This window comes from Lucilia cuprina, chromosome 4 (genome assembly GCF_022045245.1).
Source record: "Lucilia cuprina isolate Lc7/37 chromosome 4, ASM2204524v1, whole genome shotgun sequence".
Classification (NCBI taxonomy): Eukaryota; Metazoa; Arthropoda; class Insecta; order Diptera; family Calliphoridae; genus Lucilia; species Lucilia cuprina.
In genome coordinates, this window is record NC_060952.1 from 3,325,441 (window position 1) to 3,338,197 (window position 12,757).

General features: G+C 26.1%; 1 protein-coding gene across 3 annotated transcripts in view; it reads left to right on the forward strand.

Moving 5' to 3' along the window:
- The first annotated feature begins 5,266 nt into the window (after positions 1–5,266).
- LOC111690640 (protein held out wings) overlaps positions 5,267–12,757 on the forward strand; it is a 73,601-nt gene continuing 66,110 nt past the window's right edge. For 2 of the 3 annotated variants that reach the window (XM_023453172.2, XM_023453173.2), the window contains exon 1: positions 5,270–5,731. In XM_023453172.2, the coding sequence (XP_023308940.1) occupies positions 5,500–5,731 (232 nt within the window). In that variant the 5' untranslated portion in view covers positions 5,270–5,499. Of the gene's footprint in view, positions 5,732–12,757 lie in introns of all 3 variants that reach the window. The other variant, XM_023453171.2, reaches the window with a different exon arrangement.

Sequence of the window (12,757 nt, forward strand, 5' to 3'; positions counted from 1 at the left end):
AGTAAAATGTTCACAAAATGTCTAATAATCGTCTGAACTTACAATTTTTCTTTTACAACGTTGTCAGAAAAAGCATTACCGAAAATATTGCAAGAAAAAATTTGTAAGTTGACAACGATGTAAGATTTAACAACCGTGTATACATAGCATAAGTAAAACGTAATTTCCTTATTTGTTTTATCAATATAATTATTGTTTTAAATGTTTATTTTATATATATTTTTTTTAATTTTAACTATACCAAAGTAATATTTACAAAAACCAGCTGTTCAGCTGTTCAGCTGTTAATGTTTTTGACTGAAAAGTTGACAATACTAATCAAGCTATCTGATCTTAATTACATAACTGAAAATTCAAATCTTTGGTTAAAGACTGCCTAAATTTGTTTAGAGTTTAATCTAACAGCAAGTTAAGCCTAAATTAACTGAGTTGTTAGAAACCCGCCCTTAGGCAAGTACAATACGAAATTACATGTGATTTGATCAATAATCTAGAAAAGTGGCTTAGACTGGTGACTTTACTCATTTCATTTAAGGTTGCAAAGAACCGATTACTACAAATCAAAATCCACATCTAACATTTAAATCTTAATATTGCGAATCCAAAAATTTTCATAAAAATTCTAGTATAATATCGATTAACAAAAATTGTTTGCAATTAATTTCTTTCTGTACATTTACCACATTGCTGGCTTCTTTTTTGTCCACTTTGCCATTTTAAAGAAGAAATACAAATAAAAAGTAAAAGTTGATCGAACATTTTTGGCATAATGAGTGTTGGTAATCATTTGTAAACGAAAACAAAATTATTTGTTGAAAACCTAATGAAACAACAGCAACAACAAAAACCTCATCAGCAACAGCAGCAACATATAAAAAAAATTATTAAATTAAATGGAAATAGTCAAGAAACAATTTTTCCCACATACATTTCAACAACTCCAACATAATGGGCAAATGTTTTAAAAACTAAAGAGCAAAAAAGCGAACAAATAATAAATATGTTTGGCATTTTCATTAAATATTGAAAAACTTAAATAAAACAAAATAAAAAAATAAATAATATTTTACACATGCTGGCGACGCACGCACTGATTGTATGCGAGGGTACAAACTAGGAGAGCTACTATGAAAAATAAAAAAAAGGTTATTTTATATCAAAATAACATCTACATCGAAAAAAAAAATAAAATTTCAAGTTAACACCTTATTTCAGTTCCACCATAACAAAATTTTTGTTTATATTTGTGTTACAGAAATGATCATATTTGTACAATTTATATTTCACTAGCACCTCGTACTTGTAGTTTTTAAATTAAAACTGTTTTTTTTTTTGTTTTTGTTATAACAAATAATGTGTGTTGGTGGTTGGTGGCTCAAGTGCTGACAAACTATCAATTTCCTTTGATGGCATTACAATGACAACCACATTTAATACGATCAGCAGCAACCAACAACAACACAAAGAGACACAGAAAACTTTGAGTAGTATGTGTACTTTATATGCTCGCCTGCCATTGGGCCAATCGACCAGGTCTGGCTGTCTTCTATCTTAGTTCAGTTTTCGGTTGTAAAAAGAAGGTTGAAAGTTAAGACAGGATCGTTTTTACACATAAAACAGGCGTTGTTGTTTGTTTCTCAATTTAAACATGCGTTTGTATGCAAATTTCGTTTATATTGCAATAAGTATTTATTATTTTATTCATAAATTTTATTTTAAAAACAATAAACAAACAAATCGTTCATTCGATTATTCAAAATTGATTTATGGCAAATAGCATTTGCATGCAATTGGGTTAAATAGTATTTATTCATATGTTTACGAGTGTAGATTTCCTGTGTAAGGTGGGTACTTGACATCAGGTATGGAGAATGAGAAAGAAGCTAGCAAATAATAAGTTTTAAATGAAATATGATACTTTTTTCAAAAAGATTTTTAAGTTGTTTCTTTATAAAGAAGTCTATCCGTTAAATAAATTTAATTTGTAAGATATGAACTACAACTGAATTAGAACTGAACTAGAACTGAACTAGAACTGAACTAGAACTGAACTAGAACTGAACTAGAACTGAACTAGAACTCAACTAGAACTGAACTAGAACTGAACTAGAACTGAACTAGAACTGAACTAGAACTGAACTAGAACTGAACTAGAACTGAACTAGAACTGAACTAGAACTGAACTAGAACTGAACTAGAACTGAACTAGAACTGAACTAAATAAAATAAAATACATTTTCTTTCAAATTTTTTATTGAAAAGAAATGCATCGTTCTTAATGAAAACCGAATTGGTTTTGATAAAGTGTTTGAACCCAATGACAACTCCCAATATCGAATTATACGCAGATTTTAGCTTTGCATGACAATTGAAATAAAACAGTTTCCCTCTGGTCTTTTATATAAGGAAAAGATAAATATTTTTAAAAACATTTTGATTAAAATGAGATAATTAAAGAAAATTAAGACTTCATTACAACGTATTTGTGCAAGTATTTTTTGTAAAATAAAAATAAAAAAAGAAAATACTTATTATAATACACGAGTAAATATAAGCTTTTAATTTAATTTTATTAAGTTATTTTGTTTTTGTTCGAGAAAGTAGTAAAACTTTACGGTGTATGACAAATCATTTTCCTTATTGGGTGAATTTGTTTTTGTGCTGTTTCTGTGTGTGCGTTTTATTTTTCGTTTTAATTTGTTCATTGCTTTTTGCCTAAGTACAATTAACATAAATTTTAGGTAAAACATCTAATGAATCTCAGTCAATACTTTATCGAAGTATGGTGATTATTTTATGGTCTGGTTGTTTTTTTTTTTATTCAAAATGTGTTTGGTAATACAACCATCCTACACATTAATTTAAAAAAAAAATGTTAAATAAAAATATTTATTACAATTTTAATGATTAAATTGAATGTTAATGGTGTTTCAGCTTTTTTAATATCCTTGCTATTTTTTAAGTATTTATAAAAGTTAAAATGATTTTACTATTCAATAAGAATTAAAAGGAAAGGGATTTTAGTACTGTTTTACCTTTTTCACTGTTTTACCATTAAGATGTAGTTTAACCTAGCAGTAATGCCAACTCTATGAATTTGAGTGGCAAATTTATGTTTATCTTTGAAGGAAAATTTAGTTCCTCATAAGACTAAAATATTGATTGATTTTTATTTTAAAAAACTATAAGTTCAACCCAGACCGGTTTCTGGACGAAAGTCTTTATAGAAATAAATAATTTTCGTAATTTTCTCCAATATTGAAAGATTTTTTAAAATTTGATGTTGTTTTCTTTTTTCTTGAATTAAATTGTTTCATATAAATTTTTACAAAAAACTTATTTAAAATTCATCAAACAAATTTTTAGTTTTCCTTTTAATAAAAACGCATTTTTAAAATTTAAAAATATTAAATGTATTAACATTTTTATTACCATTAATTTTCGCTACATTGTCAGCACTGCTAGTAACACACTACTAAATTTAGTGGCTTCTTTCTAACCCCTAATTTCAAGCTGTGTGAAAGAGACAACACTACTAGACTTACGAAATACAAGAAGCAAAGCATATGACGAAGAAGACGTAGAAAAAAAAACTGATCGTACATGAAAGCGAAATTTTTAGCTCATATCTTTTCAGTTTTATTTTTCAACTCTCTGGGATCGGTTATCGTAACGTAAATACGAATAAAAGTAGAAAAATCAAATAAAAACTGATTTAACTAAAAAGGAATGAATTAAAGAAACAAAAAAAAAAAAAACAATTTATGAATTTTAAATACACCTTAAATTTAAATAAGAAATTTTCAATAAATTAAATAAGAATTTTAAAAAATAACAAAAATGTAAGAATAAATTGTGTGGATGGATAAATATAGTGAAAGAAAAGAAGACAAAGTTTTTTATTTTCTTTATTGTGAAGTGAAAAAAAATACAGCAACAACATTAAAAGTAGTACAACTAAAAATATGAAATTAGAAAAAACACCCACAAAGTGCAAAAATAATAAAAAAAAGAAATGTTTCTACAGCAAACACACCTTTAAAGAATTTGAATTTTAAAAATACTTTGTGTTTTTTGTTGTTGGAAGTATTAAAAATTTTATAAAAAGAAACTGTAGTGAAATTCTTTTGACAATTTTTTTTTTCCTAGTTTCTTTTTCATACATTTTTCACTTTCGTAATCCGTTTTAGGCTTGTTGTTTGTATTCGTAGTAATACGTACCGTATCGTACCGCAACGTGTGAACGTAAAAACGCTGAAAAACACACACGCTTGTAATGGATGTTGCAATGCATTTTTAAGATGAAATTAAAAATTTAGAAAATGTTCTAAAGGAAAATTTTCAAAACAAAGTCCTTTTTGTTTAATTGGTTTTAAAAATAGCAATCTATTTATAGTCAATTTTTTTGGAAATGTTTTTGAAATTTACAGCATCCTTTTTCGGTTTTTTTTCAAATTCCTTTTTGCTGTAAATTCATTGTAACAGCAAGAATTTTGTTTTGATTCTTTTATTTTTTACATGCACATCTTATTTTCTCTTTCTTTTAATACTCTCTCCCTCTCATTATTATCATTACTTTTGTTCTCTTTTTCTCCAATGTTCTGTTACATATTTGTTGTTGTGTGTATGTGTTTTATTTTTTCATCTTATTTTTGTTGTTATTTTCTGTGTGTATTTATAAAGTGGATTAATCATTTATTTTACAATTTATTTTCTTCAATATTAAATCAATTTTTATTTTTAGATCGCGTTTCTTAATTATTTTCTCTTTCGATTTTCTTCTGAATAAAATTTAAAGAAAAATTCAAAAAAGAAAACACAGAATCCCTTTGAAACATTCCAATTCATTTTGAATGTTTCTTATTTTAACTTTTTTTCTTAAAGCAAATGATCTTTGTTGTTGTTTAATAAAGTGTATGCATATGGGAGAGAAAAAAAGTTAGTGATTTTAGTGGGTGTATTTCTTGTTATTGTTGTTCTGTCAGTTTGCTGTGTTGGTTTCATTTACAAATTCTTAAAAAAAAAACTTTTAATTCTTTTTTAATCATTACAAGTTTATAAACTTAATTAATAAAAAAACAATTAATTAAAAAAAACATTTTACTAATTAATTTATTTCAAATTCCAGCATTTAAAAAATCTACAAATTTAACTTCCAAAAAGGAAAAGCAGAAAACAAAGTGTGTTAAATTATAGAAACTTAATAAATCATTAAAAAGGAATTCTTTTCTAACATATAAAAAGAATTTAAAATAAAAAAAAAATTTGTGCAATAATTACAAATCAAAAATAATTTGTTAAACAACTTAAGAAAAACGAAACTAAATATTAGTTTCAATAAATTTTTCTTGTAAAATTTAACAAAGTTTAAGTAAAACAAAAACGCAACTTTTCGCCACCACTAATAAAATCGTTAAACGATACAAAAAAATAAAAAAATAATAAATATTTTTTCTTTCTAAAACTGTTAATAAAAACAATACCAAAATTTTTGTCACAATGAGCGTGTGTGAAAATAGCAACTCAGTTGTTCAACAACATCAGCAGCAAGTTCCGCCACAGCATCTGCAACCGGCTCAACAACAGCAGCCCCAGCTGCAGCAACAGCAGCAAACTCAACAGCAAAGTACACAAAGTATTGCTGATTATTTGGCTCAGCTACTTAAGGATCGTAAACAGTTGGCTGCATTCCCAAATGTTTTCAATCATGTCGAACGTTTACTTGACGAAGGTAAGTTGTGGACTTTTGAACATTTTATAATTATTTTTAATAAAAATGGCAAATAGCCAATGTTGGATGGAATAAATATTTTGCTAGATTGGAAATTTTACTATTTGAAGGAAACTTTTAAAACATCAATCTATATAATTAAGTAAAAAACTTAAATCTTTTTTTATCAGATTTTAGTTGTCCTATAAGAATTTATTTAGTAATAGATCACTAAAATTTAGTAAATTTTTAATATTTTTACTAGAAGTCAAAGCTAAACTGTAATTATCAGAATTTTCGCATTTATTGAAGACTGTGGCTAAGATTTTTGTTGTATTCGATTCGTATGTAGTTTATTCGACCAAAAATTATTTAAAAATTTTAATTTTATCAATCCTTGAGTCAATTTTCTGAATAATAACCAGAGCCCACCACAATTAGAGTTGCAAAAGCAAATATTTAGTTGAATTTTAATATTTTACAATGTATTTTTAGTTCAAATTTACATTTTAATTTCCTTTTAAATTCTTTTACATTTCTACAAAGTTGATCTTTCAAAATTTTCGATTATTAAACATTTTATGGTTTTTAAAAGATCTTTACATTAACAATCAATTGTTTCTTATTATTTTTCTATTTTTCAAATATATACATATGTATATGTAAAAAAAATATTATAAAAAATAAATTTACAATGTAATTGTTAAACACAAGTAGTAATTTTTGCAACTAAATTAAATTTAACTATAAAATTTTATGGGTTTTCTATAAATTGTTAACATTTTATTTTTTGCTTTTTTTAACATAAAATCTTTTAACAACTAATTTTGTTTAACACATATAGAACTTAAAAGTTATTGTTTAAGTTTTATTTTATATTATACAAATTTTAAATTAATATAAAAAGTGAGACTAATATAAAAAAACAACTTCAGAAATATATCTAATAAATTCTCAAAAGTATTCTTAGATGTAATCCTTTTTAATTTCAGTTCATTAGGGCTTTTTGTATTTTGTGTCACAATTTTAAAATTGATTGTAATGCAATTTATATTATTCTTATTATTCTTACTGTTTTTGCTTAGAAATTGTGTGTTTTTTTTGTTTTATTTAAATTTCATTATCAATTACTAATTAGTATGCAAGTCCAGGCTAGAAAATCATATTGTAGTCGTATGCTATGTTAATAATACTAATAAAATATTAAAAAATAAAAAAAATAATAAAATAATATCAATAATAAAAGAACATCATCATTTACCATTTAGTATAAATATTTGTTTAACAATACAAGTACTTACGCACTCATACATTCACCTACAAATATTATATTTTATTAATTTCTCTGCATGCCGCCTACTAACTGAATGACTACTCATTACACACAGCCATACTTTGTCTTGTATTGTACATTCAGCTATCTTACACACATATTGAATATTTATTAGAGGCAGCAGCAGCAGTAAAGAAACAGAGATATAAAGAATTTATATTTAAAAGACATTAAAGAAAAGAAAAAAAAACTTTGTCTCGTTGCATATGTGTGAAATACCTACATTTGTTGATATTTATTCAAATTAAATATCTTTTTCTTATACAATATCCAATATCCAAGTATATTGTAGTAATATAAAATATATAAAAAAAAATTCTAAAAAATAACGAAAAGAAAAACCGTGTTTTTCTTCTTCTATTGTTATTCTCACCGTTTGTCTGTCTGTATGTTGTGTCTTTTTGTCTGTTCGTTGGTTTGTTTGTATTTCATGATGATCACAAATGAAAACAACAATTTTCAGTTCATTCCACCTTCTCTTTTAACACGGTAGAATGAGAGGGAAATGTTAATGTAAGTTTATATTTGGATTATTGTACGTGCGTATGTTTTAAAGTTTTTTTAATTCGCAGAACTTTAAGAGTTTTCTTTCTTCTTTTCAATTTGACACTTTTAACAGAATGTATCCTCCGGTAGGTTAGTGGTTAGTGTTGTAGTCTGGTAGACCGTGGTGGTGGGTTCGATTCCCACCTGGTTAAGGAGCGCACAGAAGTCTAGGTGTATTTGTCCTTTTAAACTAACTAACTAACTAAGATCCTTTTTCATAAGATCCTTATCAAATTGTTCTTCATGTTTATATTGATCTTTTGTAGATGAACGAATAAACTGACTGTTTGCTCTATTATATCTCGACATTTCTGTCAAAATCTTAGCAAATGGCGACCGAAATCGGTCTTTATTGACTTTACGTGAAAAACCATGGGACCGAGTGAAATTGATTGTAATTTTACTTTACAAACAAAGATTAGCTTAATTTCGTTATTAAAATTGTGTTTCAAAATAAAAACCAATTAGATCGGTGCCATGTTGTAAAGAAAAGTCATTCAGCCCATGAGCTTTCACTTATTTTGAAGATGGAAAACAATCTGTTTAGGAAATCATTTCTTTTTGTAATTCTTAAATTAAATTAAAAAAGATATGTTTCTTTTAAAACTCTGTCCCTGGGCATTTACTTAAAATAAACGAATAATCTACTTGGTACATTATTACTTTATTTTCTTTTATTTTAAAACTATAAAGGTTTTTTACATCCTCTATTACTGCTTTTTGATTTAAGGGCTGACTGACTGGCTGGCTGTCTGCTTGACTATTGGACTAGACACAAAAAGACAGACAGACAAATACACCTTACGTTTCGATAATATATTTCAACTTTTGTTGATTCTTTTCTAGTTCAACTTTGTCTCAATGAATTCTTGGTTTTTAAAAACGTTCAATGTGTTGCTATGATGCTCATGATGATGATGTTTATTAAACGAGTCTAAAATTTTATTTTTGTTTACTTTTTTGTTTTCTTCTTGCTACTCCCTTTCCAAATATTTAAATAAGAAAAAAATCTCTGAGTATGGGGTAGCTTCTTTTGTTTTGTTTTTTTTTATTTAATTTTACTGCTTTACATTTTCCGGCTTTTTAAGGTTTATTGTATATAATTTTTTATCTTAAAATATGTATTTTTTTAGTTCTGTTTACTTTACGATAAATTGTTGAGAACAATATATGAACGTCTTGAAACAATTGAACAACAACGGCTGCTATTTAAAGAGCAAAGTGGGGCCACAAATAAACGGGAGGGTTAGGTATTACTTGTTGTCTACTATTACTGAACTAAAATATAAATAGAATTATTAAATTATACCGACAGCAACAGCAGAGTTTGGCTGCTGCATTCATAAACAATCTTATTAAGTACTGATAATAAATAGTTTAGAAGTAGGTATGTTTTTTACGTAGGTAACCAGAGTATAGTGGATGCCTATTAGGCTTTTGGTGTATATACAATTTTTGTGTGTTTTCTTGGTTTATGTAGGAATATCATTTCATTTTTTGTTATATTTATTTTTTGATAATCTTTTAATGGTATTTAAAGTGCCACATAGTACATTTATGTTTTAATTTAAAATATAAATTTTGTTGTTGTTTTTTTTAAAGAAATTTAGAATTAAGTTAATTTGAAAAGAGGATGTATATACATTAAATCGTCTCTTTGGGTGGGAATCATTCCCACTGCTTCCGGTCTACCAAACTAGAACAATAACCTTACGGAGACACAAATTCTGAATTCAAAATCCTTTGATCTAAGACTTGTTGTTCCCTGATTTGAAACTGATGCCTTGTTTTTAGAATTTGTTTTAAAATTTTTCTCTTTTTTAATAAAAACTAACAAAATCTTGTTTTAAAATATAAAAAAAATAAAAAACTTTAAAAGTCATTTAAACTCTTGAAGCCAATAAGTAAATGTATCTAGTAAATCAAGTTTCTAATATTTGCAAAAAATAAAAATCAAACATTTTAAAACTTAAAAGTTAAAAAACTGGATTTATTTTTTTTATTTTGTTTTATTATAAAACTTATTAATGACATTTATATAACACAAAAATTAAGAATAAATAAAAAATTAAAATTAAATCACGTTTAAATTGCTATAAAATTAAATTATATTAAAACTTTATTTTCAATAACAAAATAAAATAAATAACCAATTCATAACGAAAAAAATCAACATGTTTTTGTTTAAATTTTTAAAATTGCATATGAACAACAGATGTGTGTATTTTCAAATATTTACTAATGATATTTCCAAAATGTTTGTTTTAATCTTAATTTTTTTGATATTATTCTTGTTATGTTTAGGGGGTTCAGGTAGTTTGTTTAGATCCTTGCAATGCCTTTAACACCCGCACGCCCGCCTGTGGTTTTGTTTTCATACCTTTTTTTTTTTTTTGTTCAAAACGTTTCTTAATAAGGCGCCTTTTTATGTGTTTTTCCCATATTTTTGTCATAATGAAACACATACATACAAATTATCTGTATTTCATTTTGTCTCAAAACAATAAGTGTTTATTTGTGCACGCCTCTTGACAAAATGTTGTATTTTACTGTCATACAAAACTAAGCGGTCAGTCAAATAAGTTGCTACAACAGATGAGTTTAGAATGTTAAATAAATATATTAGAAATAAATAAATATTTCAATGACATTTTGGAATTTCCGCTAAATACATGCAATACGTCTTAAAAACAGCACAGAAATTTATAACAATTTAATTCGCTCGCGAATGAATTGAGAAATTTTAAATCAAAACATAGAAAATATATATTCCTTAAAATTTATAGTTGAAAATTTAAGGAAACTTTAAACATTTTTAATAAATAACTTTTTAAACAATGTTACAATTAAGTCATTTGCATAATTACTTAAAAAGCTTTTTCTCTTAAATCGAATTTAATTTATTTTATTTACTGTCGCAATCACAACAAAAATACATTAGACTACAAACATTACCGGTTCTTTAAATTTTATTTGAAATCCCGTCATAATATCTTAATCAATCAGTCAACAGAGTTAGTCAGTCAGTTGGTCATTCAGTCATCAATAAACTACAAAACAACTGGTTTTTTTTTTGGTTTAGTTTGAAAAATATTTATTACTTTCAGCACCATATTTTATTGTCTTAAAGTTAACAGTTGATTATTTCCTACAATAATCTTTCTTTCCAAAGTCAAAACTTCTTCTTCATACCCTGGCAAGTATTAAATTCATAGAAACTTTTTTTCTTTTGTTTTTTAAAAACAAAACTTTCTCTTTTCAATTGCTGTGGCAGATTTGTTTAGTTGTTGTTGATGGCGGCTTGGTTGATGATTTTGATGTTGCTGTTGATAGTTGATTGTTTGCAAAAAGATTTTGTTACTTGTGTTTTTTTTTCTCTTCTGTCTAATGGGTTTTTCTGTTAAGAAAATAATAACAAAAAAAAAATATGTTTGTTAAAAAATAAATAAATACTTTAAGCAACATTTTAGTTAAATATTGACCATGATATAATTCATGTTTCTTTTAAATATCTTTTCTTCTCTTAAACACCTCCTTTGTTGTTATTGCTGGTTTTTTTATTTATTTATAATTTAGTTTTTTTCTTTTTTATTTTCTAACTTTAAATACTGACACATTAACCGACGACTGGCTTCTACTTGAGAGAGAGAAAAAAGCGTCAATGCGCTGGTGTTGGCGATCACTACTGATCTACATATTTTATCATTAACCCATAAAGAACGTTTAACGTCTGAACTTACTAGTTCAGTTCTAGTTCATTTCTAGTTCAGTTCTAGTTCAGTTCTAGTTCAGTTCTAGTTCAGTTCTAGTTCAGTTCTAGTTCAGTTCTAGTTCAGTTCTAGTTCAGTTCTAGTTCAGTTCTAGTTCAGTTCTAGTTCAGTTCTAGTTCAGTTCTAGTTCAGTTCTAGTTCAGTTCTAGTTCAGTTCTAGTTCAGTTCTAGTTCAGTTCTAGTTCAGTTCTAGTTCAGTTCTAGTTCAGTTCTAGTTCAGTTCTAGTTCAGTTCTAGTTCAGTTCTAGTTCAGTTCTAGTTCAGTTCTAGTTTAGTTCTAGTTCAGTTCTATTTTTTAAATTTACAAATATCAGCTTATTTCCCTAATGTGTTAATCTGACTCATTAGATTTCGCACAGACGACAGAGGCGACACCAAGTACAATTCGCATACTTTAACGAAATGTTTGTTATTTTTTTTTACTTTTTTAACATATAATATTAATCGCATTTCTGTTATACTTCTTACCTTTTTTGAATATAAACAACAAATAAAATTTAACACAATAATATAAAATTAAAGAAAGGAAAAAAAAACTGAAATAAAAATCAAAACTTGAAATACAAACATTTAATCACGTTACGTGTATGATGTGTTTATGATAAAAAGTATTTTTGTGATTTTCGACTTTAGCTCAGCTCGCTTAAGCTCCACTCTGCTCTGCTCTAACTGGCCAAACAAATGAATGTGACTAAATCTTAAACATCTCAGATTTCATAAGTGTAGGATCTGACAACTGCTGCTGTTGCTATTCATGATTGTTGATTGTCGGTCTTACGTATTCGTAAACAATTCTCGATACAATACAATGAGTTTTTATTGTTCCAAATTTGTACATTTTGTTGGCGTTTTGTTAATTTTTTTTGTTTTTATTTCATTTTAACTACTATTTTTTATATTTGTTTTAGTTTTGTGTTTTTATTTTTTTATTAAATAAAATAAAATAAAAAGAAAATGATTATGATGAGATGGTTGTTGTATAATTATTTATTACTTATAAAAATGTTTATGATGGATGTGTTTTTAATGCTATGGAACATTTTTCACCGGTTGTTCTATAAATCTTTGGTATTTTGTGAGCGGAATTAGAAGAAATTTAAGATCTTTCGGTTTGTTATTATTATTGTAGAAAAATCTGATGTCATGTTTAAATAACGTGACTTTTGTTAAAAATTCGTTTAAGTCAATTGTACAGTGCAATAGGAATAATTGAAACCTTAGACTAGTTTAAGAAGTATTTTTCATATCTTAAAGAATAGGTTAATATCAAAAGGTAGTTGTCGTTGATGTCATAAGGAGTGAGATCGAAAAATTCTTAACATACATATATGTTTATAAAAAAGAAACCACTAAACTTACAGCTTTATTTTTTTTTTATTTGATTCAAATTATTATTAC